At 44.2% G+C, this 21,381-nt stretch overlaps 1 protein-coding gene across 7 annotated transcripts in view; it reads left to right on the top strand.

The window, feature by feature from the left end:
* Positions 1-20,819, top strand: part of LOC101614373 (SSX family member 2 interacting protein) — a 43,215-nt gene extending 22,396 nt beyond the window's left edge. For 4 of the 7 annotated variants that reach the window (XM_045138452.1, XM_045138453.1, XM_045138454.1 and 1 more), the window contains 10 exons: positions 1,645-1,755; positions 3,589-3,724; positions 4,660-4,735; positions 4,813-4,987; positions 7,257-7,407; positions 8,611-8,747; positions 9,049-9,222; positions 14,866-14,980; positions 15,728-15,893; positions 17,922-20,819. In XM_045138452.1, the coding sequence (XP_044994387.1) occupies positions 1,645-1,755; positions 3,589-3,724; positions 4,660-4,735; positions 4,813-4,987; positions 7,257-7,407; positions 8,611-8,747; positions 9,049-9,222; positions 14,866-14,980; positions 15,728-15,893; positions 17,922-18,075 (1,395 nt within the window). In that variant the 3' untranslated portion in view covers positions 18,076-20,819. The remainder of the gene's footprint in view (positions 1-1,644; positions 1,756-3,588; positions 3,725-4,659; positions 4,736-4,812; positions 4,988-7,256; positions 7,408-8,610; positions 8,748-9,048; positions 9,223-14,865; positions 14,981-15,727; positions 15,894-17,921) is intronic. The other 3 variants (XM_045138456.1, XM_045138455.1, XM_004653651.2) reach the window with 3 other exon arrangements.
* The last annotated feature ends 562 nt before the right edge of the window (positions 20,820-21,381 follow it).

Below are 21,381 nucleotides of genomic sequence, written 5' to 3'. Positions count from 1 at the left end.
CAGCCCCTGTCAGATGTGTAGTTGGCAGAGGTTATCTCCCCTTTGGGAGGTCGATTCACCACATGGATTGTTTCCTTTGTGTGCAGAAACTGATTTTATGCAGTTACAGTCAGGTTTGCAATGCTGGTAGAAATCACCCAACCAAGAGCAGCTTGTGGGGGAAAAAAAGAGGTTTATTTTGGCTTATAGGCTCGAGGGGAAGCTCCACAATGGCAGGGGAAAACGACAGCGTGAGCAGAGGGTGGACATAACCCCTAGCCAACATCCGGTGGACAACAGGAACAGGAGAGTGTGCCAAACACTGGCAAGGGAAACAGGCTATAGCTCCCATAAGCTCTACCCCAACAGGAGGCTTTAATTTCAAATTGCCATCAGCTGGGGAGACTAGCATTCAGATTACCTAACTTTATGGGGGGGGGGGCACCTGACTCAAACCACCACGTATTTGATCCCATATGTCAGCTTTATGGTTGTTTCCTGAGCCACTGGAGTCCTTTTCAGAAAGTCCTTGCTTATGTATGCATTTTCAACCATTTTCTCTATTTTTTTTTTCCTGTAGTAGTTCCAGAGAATCAGATTTTAAAGTTTTGACCCATTTTGAATTGGTTTTTGTACAGGGTGTAATATAAGAGTCTAATTTCATTCTTTTACATCTGGAAATCCAATTTTCCCAGCACTGTTTGTTGAAGAGGCTATCTTTTCTCCATTGACAACCTTTGCCAATAATTAGATGGCTTTAGCTCTGTGGGTTTGTACTGGGGTCCTCTGTTCTATTCCACTGGTCTTCATGTCTGCTTTTGTGCCAGTACTTTGCTGTTTTTGCTACTATGACTTTGTAGTATAATTTGAAGTCAGATATGATGGCACCCCACTAGCTTTGCCCGCTCGCTCCCTCCCTCCCTCCCTCCCTCCCTCCCTCCCAAATATTTTATTTGCAAGCAGAGAGAGAATGAATATGGCCATGACAGGGCCTCTTGCCATAGCAATCGAACTCCAGAATGTATGCACCGCTTTGTGCCTCTGGCTTTTTACCTGGGGACTAGGCATTTAGCCTAGGCCATGAGGCCTTGCAAACAACGCCTTTAACCACCGAGCCCTCTCTCCAGCCCTAGCTTTGCGCTCTCTGCTCTGGCTATTTGGAGTCTTTGTGTTTCCCTGTGAATTTTAAGTTGTTTTTTTTCTCCCCCTTCTAACTCTTCACAGAGCTCTTGGGAAGGTACAAGGGATAGTGTTGCCAGCCTTCTTTAAACCTGATTCTAAGTCACAGTTGTTTTTGTCCTAAAGCCAGACAAACATGAAGGAATGACGAGCTTGATGTGGCTGAGGTGATCTTCACAGATGTGCCATGGTCGTACCAAAGTCTTAAGGGACATTCTAAAAAGGTTGAGTGACAGCATCATAGAACAAGAGTCTCTCAAGGGAGCCATTTTATATATGCATACAATTTGATATGTAAATCAAAGTAAAGTTTGCCATTTTAAGTTTCATAACAGTTGCTTTAAACAAACACTTCATGTGCCATAAGCTTCCGTTTTGGCAACAAATGAGTGTATGTAACTTGTTACTGACCAGAGAGTTCAGTTCTTCTGCACCTTGTCATGTACCTTGTCAGCTGTAATGGAAATGGCACTTTGGGTGTTGTAGGAACAACTGGAAACCTCGCGAAGGGAGATGACTGGGCTTCAGGAGAGAGACAGGCAGTTGCAATGCAAGAACAGGAATTTGCATCAGCTTCTGAAGAACGAGAAAGACGAGGTGAGTCATCAGTTACTGTATGTGAAGCTCAGTGAATTTATTTCTTTCTTCCTTTTTTTTTTTTTTAAGGTATAACTCTTTAAGAGCCACTTGGTTTTAAAAGAGAAACCTTTTATTTGACCTGTGTCATATTGGACCTCTGTGTACAGTAATATCTCACATTGAAAGGCCTATCTTGGCCTGGCTGCTGTACTTAAGTAACAGGAAATCCCTAGACAGTCCGGGCTTTGAACTCTTTTTTTCAGTGCTGATGGATCTAACGCAGGGCCTCACACATACAGCTCCTCTTGCCCTATCTTAATGTCAATGTGCTTATCCAGGCAAACAATTCTTGATGAAGTACAGTGGTAGAGCTCCTGCCCAGTGTGCACAAGACCCCACCAGCTCTTGTTTATAAACCTTCTTTCTGTGACAAGATACCGTAATCCTGATTTTTGTGTTAACTGGTTACTTAGTAGAACTCTGATTTCGGATTTAACCTACTTATCTATAGTGGTTACTTGGATCAGTACAGTTAATACATTTGAAAATCCTATTTTGTACTATAACTAAGAAGAAACTGTTAGGTTTTTACTGTTCTGCATTGTGACCTCTGTCCATTTAAAAGCTACAAAAATATGTTTGATTTCTATGTTTTAACTGAAAGCTTTTGAGGAGAGTGTATTTTTGTAAAGACCTTTGGAATGATAGTTTTCTTTCGTTTTGTTTTTTGAGGTAGTTTCTCAGTCTAGCTCAGGCTGACCTAGAATTCACTCTGTAGTCTCAGGGTGGCCTTGAACTCATGGCAATCCTCCTACCTCTGCCTCCTGAGCACTGGGATTAAAGGTGTGTGCCACCACACCCAGCTTAGAGTTATTTTTCTATATTTAGTTATTTAGTATTTGGTGGCAAGTAATATTTTAACCAAACTATAAGGTTATTTATATACATTTCTGGGGTTACTTAACAGAAAATTTAGATCTCGTCGGTTGGTTACATTTAAATGGTTTGACTGTAGTTCATCTGTTGTAGGGACTAAGTTAATCATATTACTCCCTCACAAGGATGGAGAATGGCTGTACTGAGCGAGGTGTATGCCCTATCAAGAGCTGCCCAAGCAAGACAGTGACACCATCCAGTTATCCTAATTACTTAGGCATCTGAGGCAGGAGGATCAAGAGCTTAAGGGCAGCCTGGACTGCAGGTTGAGTTCCAAGTCAGTCTGAGCAACTTACTGAGGCCCTGTCTCAAATCTGCAAAGTGAGGAGAAGCCTACTAACTATTAGCAGCAGCATTTACTTGGCTTGTGCATGGCTCTTGATTCTGTCTCTTCACCAGAGAGAGAAAGAGAGAGAGGGCTTGCTGCATAACAAACTAGCAGGTATGGCTTCTAAACAGCATGCCGTACACAGATGGCTGTTGGGCAGGGGTTAGTGAGGAGAGAGCTGGGTTACCCCTGCCCTGTGCTGCTGCGTAACACACAAATAAAGGCAATGGATGCTAGAAAGGGGCAGATGCATCCCGCTTATTTCAGTTGAAGCTTTTATCATTGTAATACTTCCATAAGAGTTTCTGCTTGCTAGAGTCCCTTTGTCTGCTTGAAAAAGTAACAGTATAGAAGATAATTTGAAAAGTTGCTATTTTTTGAAATGTTGGAATTAAACAGCATTTTCCTTATTTAATGATAGTTTTAAAAGTGGTTTCCAGTGGTTATTAAAAAAAAGGAAGATTCCACCTAGGATTTTAACACAGTCATGTGGGAAGAGGAAGACTTGCACTTGTGTTGTTTCTTGACCTGCGAATTGTAGCTGGATTTTTCAATACTGTTTTAATTTTTAAAAATGCTGTTTTCAGGTACAAAAATTACAGAATATCATTGCAAGTCGAGCAACGCAGTATAATCATGACCTGAAGAGAAAAGAGCGTGAATATAACAAGCTTAAGGAGCGTCTGCACCAACTTGTTATGAACAAGAAGGATAAAAACATAGGTGAGCAGTCGGTGGGGCCGGAGGCCCGCGTGCTGTGGGAGGGGTGAAGGCTGCGCACGGCGCTCTCGGGGCCCCGCGCTCCCCCTGTACCGTGGACTTCAGATACCTGCCTCTTGTGCACAGTGGAAGTTTAGACACCTTTTGGTGAAAAATGAGTCATTGTGCTTCACTAGTTGCATGTAGCTGTTAAACACGCCCGGTGTGGGGCTGGTCCAGAGAGAAACGAAACCACAGAACACTGGCTTTTCCCTTGAGAACGTGACGCTAGGTATCCATGTCCGCAGAAGCCTAATTTCAGAGTTCATTGTTCATCAGCAGCCAACTAGGAATGATCTTTCCATAAAGATTTTTCAGGTTTACAGTTGCAGTAGCTTCTTTCCTGGTTACGCTGAGTGAGTCCATTGCTGGTTGGGACAGAAGAGACATTGCTTCTGCCAAGGGCTCTGGCTCCTCTTGAAGATGATAACTGTGGACAGGGCCTGGCAAACTTCCTGTCAAGGTTCAAGTAGTAAATCTTTGTGGCTCGCTGCCTCTGCCATTGCAGACAGGAAGTGTCCATAGCAAGCATATGAACCCTGGAACAAGGCTGTGTCCCAGTGACACTTTGCTCTCAGAATTGGGCAGCTGGCCACAGCTCATAGTTTGTCAACCTGCTGGTGAAACGAGTGATGGTAAAGCAACATTAGTGAGAACTACTGTGTGCCAGGTACCGAGCTCGCCCTCCTGAGAGAAGCACTTTTAACTTCAGGGCATATACTGGTCCTTCCCTCTGAATCAGTGTAAAACAGGCCCAGCAATTAAACAAGATCCCAGTGCTTACGAATGGTTGTTGGCCCTGACCCACATACCAGGTCGAGTTAACTCCCGTGTGTATCAAGTACATTAGAGCTGTAAACATGTGGCAAAAATTGGGTGTTTTGTGCTCTTATTTGTAGCCATGGATGTTTTAAATTACGTGGGGAGAGCGGATGGAAAAAGGGGCTCCTGGAGGACCGGCAAAACGGAAGCCAGGTGAGGACGCACTAGCTGATGAGCGTAAGCCGGCTCCACGCTCTCTGTGCATTTTCTCAGTGAAGCTTTTTTCTCAGGAATGAAGATGAAATGTACAAAATTCTCTTGAATGATTATGAATATCGCCAGAAACAAATTCTTATGGAAAATGCTGAACTGAAGAAAGTTCTTCAGCAAATGAAAAAGGAAATGATTTCCCTTCTTTCTCCCCAAAAGAAGAAGCCTCGAGAAAAGGACGATGGTACAGGAACTGTAAGTGGTGCTTCTCCCATCCAAGTACTGACCACGCCCGACCCTGCTTAGCTCCCGAGGTCAGGCAAGGTGAGGGCGGTATGGCCGTAGACTAAGTGGTACTTCTCTCTCCTACCACCTTGGATTTTGAACTGGAACAAGTCAGACCCCAGGGCAGGCATTCTCAGTGTCCCTGTGACAACCAGAAAACACCCTGACTGTTTCCAGACAGGCCCTGGGGCCCTGGAGATCCCTTCCAGGAGTTTTATATGCATCATCCCATTTCATAGTTGTATATAATCTACTTGTTACCGCTGGAACAAAATACCTGACAAAAACCAGCTTGAGGGAGAAAAGGTTTATTCCAGCTCACAGTTCCAGGTTAACAGCCATCATGGTGGGAAGGCATGGTGGCCGGAGCTTGGGGCAGCTAGTCCCATTAAGTCCGCTGTGAGGAAGCAGAGAGCCATGGGTGCCGGTGCTCAGCCAGTTCTCTCGTTCGTTCCCATCCCACCCCAGCCCACGGAATGTGCTGCCCACAAGTGAAGTGGGTCCTGCCACCTTAATTAGCATGAACAAGATAACCCTCACAGGAAGTTCCACGTGACCGCAGACTGATCACAGTGAAAACCAAGGCACACCACGGCAATACAAGGGGGCAGGGAGGTGGCTCAGCAGCTAAAGGCACTTGCTTGCAAAGCCTGCCACCCTGAGGTTCAGTTCCCAAGTCACCCACAAAAAGCCAGACACAAAAACTGGCACAAGGACCCAGTGTTCCAAGGCAGTGGTAAGCAGCTCTGGCATGCGCGCGCACACCAATAAATAAGTTTTAATGAAAATATTATGTAAAATTATTTCCCAACAGTTCATATGAGGTGTATTTAAAGCACAATTTATGTTTAGACTTAAATGCTTGTCTCTAAAAGATATCTTACATATCCATATTTAAATACTGCAAAATCAAAAATATCTAATTGCATATATGTCTGCTCCAAGCTTTTCAAATAAGGAAACTAGCCTGTATTTAACAGGCTTAAAAATATTTGAAAGTTGCTCCAGAAGATTGATTGGCAAGACCCAGCACCAGGAAGCCACATCCCAGCCTTCCCTCCCTCCCTGCCTTAGAGACTTTGGCCTCAACTCCTGCCTGAGGTCCCCTGGCCTCCCAGTGCATGTGCCTGTGGAGCGTTCTGGCTAGCCTCACTTCTTTTCATCTTGTGTTTTTCTTTTTCTCCTAAATGCTATTTTTTTTTCCAAGTTAGTCAAGTTTCTCTACCTTCCTAGAGATTAATAACAAATCAGCACTATTGTATGTGTATATAGCTATGATGTGCTTTCAGAATTGTCCCGCTCCCTGTGTTCTTTTTTAATATTAGTTGTTTATTTGAGAGAGAGAGGGGTGGGGAGAGAGAGAGAGAGAGAATGGGCATGCTGGAGTCTCTAGACGCTACAAACAAACTCCAGATGCATGTGCCACCTTGTGCATCTGGCTTGTATGTGTCCTGAAGAATTGAACCTAGGTCCTTTTAGCCTTGCTAGTAGGTGTCTTAACTGCAAATCTCTCCAGCCCAAGAATCTTTTTTTTAGATAAGACGGGGTTATTTGACTTAGGTTGGCCTCAACCTCACGATCCTCTGGCCCCAGTCTCCAAAGGCTGGGATCACAGGTGCATACTGGCTTTGCAGGCAAGTGCCTTAACCATTAAGCCATCTCTCCAGCCCCTTCCATGTTCTTTACCCTACTTAGATTCTGCGTGGTAGTCTATCAGCAGGTGGAGCATTTTTCCTATGACTGCATGTCTAGCTACACCAGGAAGAACAGCACTTCAAGGGTATTCTATACAAGGGTGGCTGGGATCAGTGCTTCCATTACTTAAGAGGTCATTGTCAAGGTTTGCTTATTGAAGCAGCCTGGGCTAGACACAGGTTGTCTTGTCCTCAAATCTTAAGTGACCCTGCCTGCTCTGGAGCCCTGTGGTCTCCTTCATTGTCCTGTCAGTTGTGGATCTGATAGTGTGGGGCAGCAGCCAGCACAGGCCACAGTGACTGTCCCTTCCTCACACGGCCCCCATCACGTGTCACTGATGTTCACATTCAGGTTCACGCTTGAAGAGCTCTGAACGGGAGCTTCTGTCCCCAGCACGTTACGTGTTGGCTGATATGGTGTGTGCAGAACAGCACAGACGTGATTTTGGCCGGGCTGTCTGCAGCCACCCTGTTGACCACTGCCTGAGCGCAGGCCAGGTTAAGATGCGGTCACCCCCCCCCCCCCCCCCCCCCCCCGCCTGTAGGTCATCTCCGACCTTGAGGAAGACGCCGGGGAGCCGAGCAGGGAGAGCGTGTGGGACCTTTCCTGTGAGACCGCGAGGGAGCAGCTTACCAACAGCATCCGGAAGCAGTGGAGGATTCTGAAAAGCCACGTCGAGAAGCTCGACAACCAAGGTAGCTGTTCTGCTGTACGTGTGTGTGGATGGGCACCGCTCGCTGCTGGCTCTGCTCACTTAGGAAGCCGTGTTAGGAGCTCAGTTCAGTGTTTGAAAGTCAAGTTTTCCCTGCTTTTGGTATTAGTTGTGCACATCACTGAGGGAAACACACTTCACTCTAGGAGTAAATCTTAGAGAACAGAACCTTATCCATCTGCTCTGTTTCTTATACAGTTCAAAAAGAGAACTGAAATACTCAATGTATTATAAAGATAAAAGTTGGCATACCTTTTTTTTAAATTTTTTTTTGTTACTTTTATTTACTTGAGAGCAACAGACAGAGTGAGAAAGAGGCAGATAGAGAGAGAGAGAGAATGGGCACGCCCGGGCTTCCAGCCACTGCAAACGAACTCCAGATGCGTGCGCCCCCTTGTGCATCTGGCTAATGTGGGTCCTGAGGAATTGAGCCTTGAACCGTGGTCCTTTGGCTTCACAGGCAAGCATTTAACCACTATGCCATCTCTCTAGCCCAAAAGTCAGCATACTTTTAAATGAGGAAAATGAACATCTCTATTAAGATAATGAAATCATATACTGAAAGAGTATAAAGTACTAAAAAGAAACTCAACAGCATTGCAAACAATAACATTGTGGGAGTCCTGGTTTCCGTGAAATTTTTCTGTCACTCGTCCTTGTGTGTGAGTCAGTAGCACACCTGCCTGCACGTGGCAGGGTTCCCGTGGGCTCGCAGGGTTGCTCGGATCCCGGAAGCGTCACCGGACGGCAGGGGTTAGGATTGATGACTCTGGTGCACTTTCCTCTGAGAGCACAGCCAGCGCTCCTGTGGATGGATTGCAAGAGTCCCAGCAAGTCATATGTTGCTGTATTTCGCCAGGACATAGTCTTGAAGAAATACAGTTTACAGACTAGATATTGGCAATAGAATTTTATTGATGATGACTATCGTTTAGTCCTGAAATTGTATTAATTTATAGTTATTTGCTTTTAATTTTTTTCTGTTTGAAAATAATACAAATTTTTATTGTAGCTTAAGAAAATGTAATGGGCCAAAAAGAAAATAATTACCTTTTACAAAACCTATGAGATACCAGAAAGAGTACAGTCCTGAAAGTCTTGATCTTTGCATGTATGTTCCAAAGCACCATAACCAAAGGTGGCTGCTTGCAGCTTTTAACCTGTGTCATTACTGGGGTGTCATTAGTTTCCAAGGTGCACTTAGAAGGTTTTCCCGAGGAAGATGTCATCTCACGACAGGCCCATGAACAAGAAACGGAGAAGCTGGAGTTGGAGATTCAGCAGTGTAAAGAGATGATTAGAACCCAGCAGCAGCTTCTGCAGGTAAAAGTTCGCCTTCACAGCCCTTCTCCCTGGCGAAAGCCACGTTGTGCGGAGCTTGCTGGAGTTTTCCAGTACTTTGACCTTTTTCCATCTCCACTAAGTGGTCCACCAGCAGCTAGGCTGCATTCAGCCTAAAAGTCCCCATGTGGCCAGGGGAAGTGGCATGAAGGGAGGAGCCCTCATTTCACTTGACTCCTCAGGTCTGTCCCTGCCCAAACTGTGGCCTGCCCTCCTCCCTGTCTTCTGACGCCCGGGGTGCTGCTGAGGCCTCTGGGACTTATGAGGTTTTCAAACTCAATAGCAGCAGCTCGCCACTGCGTGTGACGACGACACCACGTCCCTGTTACGAGACTGTTATTTGTTGGAGGAAAAGGAACGCCTGAAGGAAGAGTGGTCCCTTTTTAAAGAACAAAAGAAGAACTTCGAGAGAGAAAGACGAAGCTTTACCGAAGCTGCCATCCGCCTGGGACTGCAGGTACTTGGGGGTGTTGGCCTGGGGAGCAAGGCTCAGTTGATGTTTCCTGGGTCTGGTTTTGTGTCTTTTCTGTCCAGTGTCTTAAGTATTTCACTGGTTGTCTCAGAAACAACCTGATGAGCATGTGAACCATCATAGTATAGTATCTCTCTCCCCACACCAGCCTTGGGAGTTGAACTTTTTAAGAACTAACTCTGTCCCTTTCAGGTTAGTTTTCTTTTTTTTTTTTTTTTTTTTTAATTTTTATTTATTTATTTGAGAGCGACAGACACAGAGAGAAAGACAGATAGAGGGAGAGAGAGAGAATGGGCGCGCCAGGGCCTCCAGCCACTGCAAACGAACTCCAGATGCGTGCGCCCCCTTGTGCATCTGGCTAACGTGGGACCTGGGGAACCGAGCCTCGAACCGGGGTCCTTAGGCTTCACAGGCAAGCGCTTAACTGCTAAGCCATCTCTCCAGCCCTCAGGTTAGTTTTCTACTGTTAGTTGTTCTGTGCCCTGTGGACGCCTGCCAGTGAATAGTTTCAGAATATGCTTACAGCCAAGAGCAAGTGTGTTGTCTTATAAGAAAGAAAGCACACTGAAAAATAAGGTTCTAGCTCTGTATCCAGTTCTTCCTCCAGGAAGGAATGCGTTGTTAACAGTTGGGATTATTATATTGACATACACGTCTTGCAGTTTTTCATAGCAGTGTGCACCATTAAAGACGTGGTGTTAGACGGCTCAGTAAAGTACATGGCACATAAGCTTGTGGGACTGAGTCTGCATCCCAGTATCCACAAAAAGGCTGGCTGTGGTGACAAACACTTGTCATCCGAGCGCCGAGAGGGCAGAGACAGGAGGATCCTAGGGACTGCTGGCTAGCTGTCTGGCCATTTTTGTAAGCTATGAATTCAGTGAGAGATCCTGTCTCAACTATGGTGGAAAGCAATGACATTCTCTCACCTCATGCATGTACGTGTCCCACACACATGCTCACAGAAAAATAAAAACCAAATGTAATGTCTGAACATGTTTAAAAACCTCAGCCCTGGAGTGGTGACTTAGCAGTTTGCCTGCAAATCCTAAGGACCCAGGTTCCATTCCCCAAGACCCACATAAGTCAGATACACAAGGTGGCACATGCATCTGGAGTTTGTGTGCAGTGGCTGGAGGCCTTGGCATGCCCATTCTGTCACTCTGCCTCTTTTGCTCTTTCTGAAATAATTAGATTTTCATTTTAAATCTTCAATGCAGACAAAAGTCAGTATTCTTCTCCTATATAACTAGTCTCACTCTTCAGCGATTGTCACTGTTAAACATTTCCACTTATCATATTTCTGGGAGTGCTATTTTAACATTAATGTACAGGAAATTCTTTTTTCTGTGTCAGTCCGCTGATTTGTCTGCTGTAAAGCTTGAGGAACGCAGTGTTTTTACGGAGTGCCTCCCACCTACAGCACTCTTGATCCACCCCTTTTTTCTTAGAATATTGAGAACTTAATGACAGTGTATTGTAAATAAATAATGTCGCTACCAGTTGCCTTTGGTGTGTGTTTCGCGTCAGTCAGTACTGATTTCTCTGGAAGGTGAGGGTAGTCTTGTCACTTCCCGTCTCTCCTTCTCCTTTGCCTTTTGGCGTTGTGTGGTGTGAGCTGTCGTTGTCAGGTGAGAACTGTCCTGTAGGCTCCGAGTATCAAGTACTTTGTCTTAAGTGGAGGCTTAAAAATTGAAAGCAATAAAGTAACACTGGTAATACTTTAATTATATAAATATTATGCTCATTCTATAAACTAATGTTCTGACACATATAAAAGAAAATATTGCATATTACTAAGGTTTTGCCAGCCAAAAGAGATGCAAATTGATTCTTTAGCTAACATTGTAATTTCCTGAGTTAGACCGAGCTGCCAGGTTTCTTGTAACTTACGTCATCCTCTTGCTTTCCTTTGACTCTACTGTGTTGGGATTTCTTTTTATCCAACATTTTTATTGACAGCTTCCATAATTATACACAAAAACATAATTTCCCCCCACTTTCCCTTTTCCACCTTGATTTCTCAGCAGCCCAAGCATGTGGGTGACCTTTAGTGTACAGTCCGTGAGTGCCAAGCACCGCACCCCAAGTGTGGAGTATCAAAAAGTGTATTTATACTTGAGGGTTTTGGCTAGATGTTGCATCTGTATTTGCTGCTTCAATTTAAGAGAATTATTTCATTCCTTCTAACTTTTGGTATTGCTAAGCAGCTAGATGGTGATATAACCTGGGTGTTGCTTTATAGATAATTTCATGAGATTTTTTTTTTCTCCCTTCCCTAGAAGTTTTTGGGATTTTCTTAATCTGACCAAGGATATATTCTAGATAGTTCTATTTATGTATTTATGAATGAGAGAAAGAGGCTGATAGAGGATGGGAGTGCCAGGGCCTCCAACCACCACATTTGAACTCCAGAAGCATGTGCTTACGTGGGTCCTGAGTAATTGAACCTGGGTCCTTAGGCTTTGCAGGCAAGTGCCTTGACCACTAAGCCATCTCTGTAGCACTCTAGATAACTTTTCATTTGGAAGAGTCTGTGTCTCTTTAGTTCAGATGGAAATGTTTTTCCATCTGATCGTCCCTTGTTTGACTTCTGTGTTCTGAAGCGTCTGTAGCGGTGTCTGGAGCCGTGTGAGCCCGTGGGTGGTGCTGCTCTGGGCTCTTGTCTCCTCCCTCACCTCTGTTCTCTGGTCACCAAACCGCCCTGCAGAGTCAAGATTCCCGCACTTCCATTTTGTGTGTCAACAAATTGCTCTCCAGACAGGTTTTTATTCATTTCAGCCACAAGATTTTATCTCAGAATTTCCACTTTTCAATTTCCTAATGCATTTGATTTTTTTTTTTTAATTTACAGAAAAAGAGAGAGACAGAATGAATGAATGGGCATGCCAGGGCCTCTAGCAACCACAAATGAACTCCAGATGCATGTGCCACCTTGTGCATCTGGCTTATGTGGGTTCTGAGGAATCAAACCCGGGTCCTTCGGTTTTGCAAGCAAGCACCCTAACTGCAATGCCATCTTTCCAGCCTTGCACTTGATTTTTTTACCTTCCTTTCTATAGTATTGTTACTTTACTAGCACTTCGGAATCTGACTAATATGTGCTCTGATTTTCAAAGCATGTTCTATCTCTTGAATCGTCAAATGTCTCCATGGTTACCTCTGTTTCATCAGTAGTGCTTGCCTCAGGCAACAAGAGTTAGTGCTGGCTTGTTCATCCGTCCAGCAGGGTCACCTGTCTCTGAGCCAGTGCTGGACACCACTCCAGGGAGTCATACTCTTACTAGTTTGCTTGTCCCTTGTGACCTGGGGAAGGGGAGCCGATAGAAGAAGGGGATGAGTAACCTGAGGCGGCATGGTCAGCTTCTCAGAAGGGGAGGTTTGGCGTGATCTCCATATGACCTCTGCTGGCTTGGTGGTGGCCTCTGGCCAGGTGGTGGCTGACAGACAGGGAAGTGTTTGATAGCCAAGGCTTTTTCCAAGAGGTTTACTGGGGGTTGGAGAAACGGCTTAGTGACACTTGCCTGCAAAGCTAAAGGATACAGGTTCAATTCTCCAGGCCCCCCGTAAGCCAGATGCACAAGATGGTACATGCATCTGGAGTTTGTCTTCTGCAGTAGCTAAAGGCCCTGGCACATCCATTTTCACTCTCTTCCCCCCCCCCCCCCGTCTCTCTCTCTCTCTCTCTGCCTCTTTCTCTTTCAAATAAAAAATAAAACATTTTTTTAAAAAACCAAGAGGGGGCTGGAGATATGGCTTAGGGGTTAAGCCCTTACCTATGAAGTCTAAGGACCCCGGTTCGAGGCTCGATTCCCCAGGACCCACGTTAGCCAGATGCACAAGGGGGCGCACGCATCTGGAGTTCGTTTGCAGTGGCTAGAGGCCCTGGCGTGCCCATTCTCTCTCTCTCTCTCTGCCTCTTTCTCTCTCTGTCACTCTCAAATAAATAAAAACAAACAAAAAAACTAAAAACCAAGAGGTATAAAAATAGAAACCAAGAGGTAAAGAACTTTTCTGTTGTTGGCATTTTTATGTTTATGTGTGCGTTTTGTTCATTCATAAATTGTGCTATTATTCTGGTATCTCTGTGTATGTATGTATGTGTATATATAATATATATTATATATAATTTTATATATGTAATTTTATATATAATAATATATATATTATTATATATAATCTGTATATATATGTATATATAGAGAGATACATATATATTTCAGAGAGAAAGAGGCAGGTAGAGAATGGGCAGCAGGGCCTCCAGCCACTACAAAGGAACTACAGACCTATGTGCCGCCTTGCACACCTGTTGTAGATACTGGGGAACTGAACTCAAGTTCTTAGTGGCGGAGCCATCTCTTCAGCCCCTGTTCAGTTTCTTTGGTTTTTCGAGGTAGGGTCTCACTGTAGGTCAGGCTGATCTGGAAATCACTATGTCGTTTCAGGGTGGCCTCGAATTCATGGCAGTCCTCCTTCAGCTGCCTCCCACGTGCTGGGATTAAAGGTGTGCGCCACTATGCCTGGCTTATGGTCATTTTTTTGTTTTGTTTTATTTCAAGGGAAGAAGGGTTTATTTCCATGTATAGCTCATATTACAGCCCATCGTGGTGGGGAAGGCATGGTGGCAAGAGCTTGAGAGCTGGTCATGTTGATTCCACAGTGGAGAAGCTGAAAAGGGGTGAACACGGATACTTGGCCAGCCCTCCTCTTTATATGTAGCTCAGGCCCTGCACTGCTGTGTACAGATAAGGGGGAAATTCCTGTCCCATTAATCTAATCAAGATTATCCTTTACAGGTGATTCTAGGTCCTGTCAAGTTGACAATTGATTTAAACCACCACAACATTGAAATAGGAAAATAGCTTTCCTTCTTTTGAAATATCTAAGCAATTGCAGAAATATTCTCCTTTTGCTTTTAGCAATCATAAAACCCACACCTGAAAATTTGAGAGATAAGTATCTCACAAGTAGATATTAAAACACCTTTCTTGGGCTGGAGAGATGGCTTAGCGGTTAAGCGCTTGCCTGTGAAGCCTAGGGACCCTGGTTCAAGGCTCAATTCCCCAGGACTCAGTCAGCCAGATGCACAAGGGGCACACACGTCTGGAGTTCATTTGCAGTGGCTGGAGGCCCTGGCATACCCATATTCTCTCTCTCTCTCTCTGCCTCCTTCTGTATCTGTTGCTCTCGAATAAATAAAAATAAGCAAAAAATTTTTTAAAAAACACATTTCTCGCTGGGCATGATGGCACATGCCTTTAGTCTCAGCACTTGGAAAGCAGAGGTAGGAGGATCGCCATGAGTTCAAGGCCACCCTGAGAATACATAGTGAATACCAATACCAGGTCAGCCTAGGCTACCTTGGAAAATACCCCCCTCCAAAAAAATTGTTCAGTTTTTATGTATTGTTTGTTTGAATTCAAAATTCATATTAAGGTAATGATCATGTCTACTGAGCGGCATGGATGAACTTTTATTTTTTATATTATTTTCTTAAGTGAATGTTTTTTAAGGCTGTTTCTAAGAAAGACGCATAAGGTAGCCAGAGTAAATCCAGCTGATGTCATGCCAAGTAACAATTGAGGTGGACTTCAAGAGACTGATTATTTCTTTGGTTTGTTACCATAGAGAAAGGCATTCGAAGAAGAGCGAGCCAGTTGGTTAAAACAACAGTTTTTAAATATGACTACCTTTGACCACCAGAACTCAGAAAATGTGAAACTTTTCAGTGCCTTCTCAGGAAGTAAGTACTTACAAACTGTTTAATTCAAGCATGTGTCTATATAAAATACAGAGACCAGTAACATCAAGCCTTATGTCACAGTAAGACTCTCATGTTGACTAAAGTACTCCTTCTCTTTCCCTCCCCCTCTTCCTTCTCCTTTTACTTAGAGATCAAACCCAAGACCTGACCTATAGTAGGCCAATGAGCTACCGATGAGCTCCGTCCCCACTCCTAATAATTAATATAGCATTATCTGTACTGAAGTCAGAGGAGATGACAAGAGAACCCTGCATGCTAGAAGGTTATAATGTTATAATTTTAAAAAGTAATGATCTGGCAGAGGCGTCCAACCTTTTGACACAGCAACATAACCATGATGTCATCCACAGACATGTTGGGTCTCTCTCACAGCTATCTATGACACATGCCACCCATGGGCCACAGGTTGGACACACCTGTGAGATGGCATCTTTTTCTTTTGGTTTTTCGAGGTAGGAGCTCAGTCTAGCCTAGGCTGACCTGGAATTCACTATGTAGTCTCAGGGTGGCCTCACACTCACAGTGGTCCTCCTGCCTCTGCTTCCCGAGTGCTAGGATTAAAGGTGTGTGCCACCTTGCCTGGCTAGAGATAGCATCTTTAAAGCTAAGTCCTTCTGTTCGCAGAATGTCAGCAGATGTGGCAGTTAGCTTGCTTGCTCATGCCTCACTCAGAGCTGAGTCTGTTAACCTGTTGGCTGTCTACTCCGTGCTATTTGCCTTCCACAGGTTCTGATCCAGACAATCTTCTTGCGCATTCACGGCCACGGCATAAGAAGCCTCATGGCGTGCCTAACGGGTCTGCGGTTTGCACATTTAAAATGACACAGTCTCTTCCTGCTTCACCACCTGCTTCAGACTTCTGCCAGGCTCGTCCTTGCATGTCCGAGCACAGGTATTTGTTTGTGGCTGACTTTTCTCAGACTTCTAAGAATGGCTAATACTGGGCTGGAGAGATGGCTTAGCGGTTAAGCACTTGCCTGTGAAGCCTAAGGACCCCAGTTTGAGGCTCAATTCCCCAGGACCCATGTTAACCAGATGCACAAGAGGGCACACGCGTCTGGAGTTTGTTTGCAGTGGCTGGAGGCCCTGGCGCACCCATTCTGTCTATCTCCCTCTTTCTCTCTGTTGCTCTCAAATAAATAAAAATAAACAAAAATTTTTTTAAAAAAAGAATGGTTAAGCCTGCTCAGGAGAAGTTGCATGCCTGTAGCAATAGCAGAGGCCTTGGAGAACTGGTTTCATGCATTCTCCAAACATGGTGTCTAGGTGTTAACGCTAGGTGCTTGAAGTCCTGTGCGGAACAAGAGAAATCTAACCTGTGCTCTTGGAACTAAATCGTGTGCCTGAATTTCACAGTTAAAATGTAGTCTTTGTTTTTAGGGTTACTTAGAAACTTAAGTGCTACTTTAATTGTAAGAGTATTATTTGGCCAGCTTTTGTAGATGACAGATTTTAAAACTTCTTGGCATGCCCAGTTTCACTGGTCTTGAAGAGCAGAGAACTGAGAATAGCATCTTCATGTTTCTCAATGAAGATATGGCAATATGAAGAAGGTTCTGGCCTGCGGAAAAACCATATAGAGTGATATCAGTTGTCAGTGAAGATATGGCAGTATTGGGGCTGGAGAGATGGCTTAGTGGTAAAGGTGTTTGCCTGCAAAGCCACAGGATCCCGGTTTGACTCTCCAGGACCTACTTTAGCCAGATGCACAAGGGGGCGCATGCATCTGGAGTTCATTTGCAGTGGCTGAAGACCCTGGTGGGCCCATTCTCTCCCTCTTTATGCCTCTTTCTCTGTATCAAATAAATAAAATATATTTTTAAAAAAAGTTATGGCAGCATGAGGAAGGTCCCCAACCTATGGGAAAACCATATAGACATTGATACCAGTTGCTGCATTTGGCATTTCCTTCTCCCTTAAGTCCACCTCTGAGTCTGTTTTCAGGAGTCATTTTGAACCAAGCAGAGGAAACAAAGCATGCTTAGTGGGATTGGGAGAATTGAGGCAGAACTCTGGGAGTGGGGGAAAGGAAACCAAGCTTGGTGGTTGGTGAGTGTCAGTGAGCCCAGCACCCAGGAAGCAGAAAAGTGAGTGCCTGGGATTCAATAACTAGCTAGTTTAACTGAACTAGTGGGTGACACTGTCTCAGAAAATAAAGGAGTCATGTGACATCACTTCTGACACACACACACACACACACACACACACACGTGTGTCCCCACACATGAATGCATGCATGCTAACCATACTCATGTGCACTGAAAAGAGGTGGGTAAATTGGACATCATGGTCGTTGGCTCTCTTTTCTCTCACTGTCTCCACTTTTTCCTCTCTGTTCTTGAAAGTAAGTTAATAAATTTTTAGTATTGCCACATTGAGGCCAGATTAATAAGCAACCGTCAGTGAAGTTTTTGTTGATAAAAATTAACATGAGATACTCAGTTGATAAAAACCTGTTACTCATTAGCTTACCTTCAGATCATTAAGGTAATCATTTAGCCAAATTTCTTTGTTGTGAGGCTGGTTGAACCTGTCATCTGGCTTCAGAGTCTTGTCTCAGATGCTTTTCTACGTGTTCATTAAAGTCCGAGGGGATCGGTGGCGAGGGGGAAACATGCATGAACGTGTCAAGAACGGAGCTGTGAGGAGCGAGAGGAAGTTTAGAAGGAGACGGGCCGGGCCGGCCTCACCCACTCAGCAGACCTTAAGCTTCCCCTGGGCAGCATGCTTCATAGTAGGCAGCAGGGCTGAGAAAGGGATGCACAGATAGGTTGATAGATGAAAGCCCTCAGTAGGGCATGTGAAGCCCTTTCTCTTTCTTCATTAGTGTCCTAAAATGTGCTTAGTGCAAGACATGGGTACAGACATCACAGCATAATGAAGGAGGGCTAGTTATGAATACCTACCTGTGTTTCCCCAGCAGTTCAATCTGTGTACTGAACGTGACTCCCGAAGAAGCCAGACCAAGCCAGGAGTGCCGCGTCGTGGCTAGACCTGGCCCCCAGGAAGACGGCTGCAGCGGGTGCTCCTCGACCTACACGAACTCTCCTGTGGAAAGAGACGACTTACCTTAGATGTGTGGACTCGATTTTTTTATTAATATGTGCATCAAATTTCCCATCGACATTAATACAGGGAGTGTCATAAAGTCAATCATCTGATAATTTAAGATGGTCTGAGTTGTTTGTTGGATTTCCCTGTCTTCCCAAAGAGCTGAAATGCTAAGCTATTAAAAGGGTACAAAGGCTTTGGATGTGGGCTTAAAGTGCCGGAGCACCTGGCTCCGAGGAAAGGAATGTAAGATGTCTGGATGGAAACAAAGGCACTAGGGTGGGTTTCCTCTTACCGGCATTGAAAATAGCACTTTTAGGAATCTGATTATTGTAAATGTTAAATTTTTGTCCCAAATAGAGTTGGCATTGGAAGTTTAGCCTTCACTTGAATGTATACTGTAGATTTTTAACAAAGCAAGTTCTATATTTATTATGTTTAGTGTGATTTTGGAATTACCTCTTTCATATGTTTCAAATAAAGTGAAATTTATGTATGTTTTGTACATAGATATACATGATTATGTTAAGAGGCTTTAAGACTTAAACATTTCACACAATCATAAGTATAGTATTTCATGCCAATAAGATTTTTTTAGTGGTATTCTGTTTACAGATGTGTTGGGGCCACTGCCGCGTTACATTTAAAGTCATTCTCTGTTAGTCCATCTGGGCAGTAGAAAGTGAATGCTACTCCACGAAGATGAGCTGAGTAGTCAGCAGTTCATAACAGTTTTGAGATTTTTACAGCATTATATTTTTTATTTTATGTGTGTGAATATTATAGTTTTTAAGTCGACTATTGAGTATGGAGTAACAGGGGCAAGACTACAAGAGTTTTTTGAATAACAAATGTAAGAACTTTGGTGTAAGATACTTGAGTGAAAAGAGATGAATAAGATGTCTGAATGGTATTATTTTCTTTACCAGATGGATACCAGCTAAAGGTTTATATCATTGCCAATTATTTTTTAATAAAAATTCAATTTAGATATGCTAATAAAGAGATATGACAGTGTAAGAAAACTGATTTTTATAACCCAGATATGGTACTCTGGGCAATCGTGGTGTTTCATTTTCAGAACAATCCTAAGCCTTTTTGTCTTTAGTCTTCCTGCTTGTCTGTTTCTTCTTGAGAGGTGTGTCCCTGTTGGTGGTGATAGGAAGGAATCTAGGCCCAGGCTCTTCTGGATGTCATCCAAAAGCTTTTAAGTGCCTAACCCTGCTCGTCTCCGCGCACAGCCGCCTACACAAGCCCTGGCTCAGTGTGCACTTGGGTCCCATCAGCGTCTCTCTCCTGGCAGGTCAACCAGTTAATTACAAAGACCTCTGCTTGTGGGTGTTCATTTTAAATTCAACGTGCCACAAAAAAACCCAACTATTTTTGTTGTCCATACGTAGCATGTGACTGTGGAATTGGGGAGCAACAGTCCTTTCAGGAGTGCTAGGACAACCTGAAGGCTCCTGATATCACTGTTCTGCAACCCCAGGAGCTAGCTCAGGGCTGTCAGTCACGGCCTTCAGCCGGGGCATGGTGACACCTTCCCTCTGCCATATATTCCAGAGGAAGAGGCCGAGCTGAGAGGTAGGGCGTTGATTGTGCTGTTTTAACGGTAGTGTCCTTGAGAAAGGGAGTTGGAGAAATTTAACATTATTGATCAAGGGTTTTCCTCCTGAGCTTTGCTGTGATGAACTTTGCCAGAAGTAAATGTTAACCGTTTTCATGTCAGGCACACCAGATTCGATGAAGATGATTTCTGGAAAAGCAGCATGTTTGTGTGTTTTTATTTCAGAGTGGGTTGAATTGTCATTGCTGGGCAGGAAAATTGCTTGAGACCCTTAAGGAGTGGCAAAAGCAATAAAAAACAAACAAACAAACAAACAAACAAAAAAAGATTCCTTGTGCTTTGGGCCCTTGCATAGATCTGCCGGGACTTGTATGTTGCACCTGGCTTATTTGCATAGAACTTCTGCTCGTTACATGTTTTACCTAGCTCTCTCGCTTTTCTGCTGGTTCTCATTCCAGAATGGTCCCCAGCCACCTAAACATCTCAAAGTTGGATGACTTGAGTTGAGAAACTCAAGTCCACACACACAACTCCCAAGATTCTAGCACTTGGCCTTGACTAAGGCACGGGTCACAGTGTCTGTCCGTGAGTTGTGAAGCCCTCCTGATCTCCCATGCTTCCTTGCTCAGAAACTTGAACTGTTACACCTCACTGGTTACTTTCGAATTCCCAGAGCAGTAACACGGCAATGGTATTCTGAGATAATTTTCTCCTCTTCAGTAATTGTAATTTGTAATGAGGAAAACTTTAATAGATTTACCGACGCCAGGAAAACATGACTAAAATTTAATGAATGGGTATTTTCTTCCAGAAGTTTATTACATGATTAAGCTTGGCAGACAGTCCACAGCAAATGGATTGCCTCTGAGGGCTCCTGAAATGCCGTTGCTATTTGGAAAGAATTCTGAGCATTCTGTGCTAGCTCGTGACGACGCTGTCTCGATGGGAAAACACATTTTACGGTGCACATGAGAACGAGTGTGATCTGAAATCACTTTGCTCTTCCCATGGGACCACTTGAAAACCATGGCTCTCCAGAGAGGCTTTAGGAGAACATGGACCTAGAGCTCTGAGCGGGGGCCGCTTCTGTGGGAGCCCTGCTGTAAATACTCTCCCAAGTGATATGCTGATGTTAACTGTGTCTGCTAGATTGGCTTAGAGTATGGATTGTGAACTCTAGTAAATCTACTTTTCCCCGTGTTTGTGTTTCTCTTTGATTCGACAAACGTGTGTGGAGTGTCTGCTGTGTGTGTGCTCACACCGACGGCGGGCACTACCTTGTCATGAAGAGTGATACACCGTGAGTCCCACGCCGGTGCCACTGGTGAAGCATGGGCTGAGGGCACTGCTCCAGCGCCACGTGCCCGCTCCCAACAAGAACAACGTAGGCTGTCGCCTGAGCCTCACCATTGGTGCCCGTGGACTAAGTTATCGTCTTGCTGGGTTCTGTTTCCCACATGGAGTGTTGTCTTAACAGAAAAGGCGTTTGCAAAGATGCGAGCTGTGTAGACAAGGACAATGAAACAGGCTCTTCTAGTCTTTTTTCTAAATAGGGTTTGGTTTGTTTCCCCCCCACCCACCCCAATCCCAGGGCTAAATGTGAGTTAGAATGGAATGGACTATTGGTTAAATGATATAAAACCTCCAACTGACTTTTTGTTTAATAAAAAATTGTTTACAAATAATGGATTTTTTTAAAATATTATTTATTTATTTGAGAGCGACAGACACAGAGAGAAAGACAGATAGAGGGAGAGAGAGA

Source organism: Jaculus jaculus, chromosome 19, assembly GCF_020740685.1.
Source record: "Jaculus jaculus isolate mJacJac1 chromosome 19, mJacJac1.mat.Y.cur, whole genome shotgun sequence".
Taxonomy (NCBI): Eukaryota; Metazoa; Chordata; class Mammalia; order Rodentia; family Dipodidae; genus Jaculus; species Jaculus jaculus.
The sequence above is the reverse complement of the archived record's forward strand: the minus strand, read 5'-3'. Positions and strand labels throughout refer to the sequence as shown.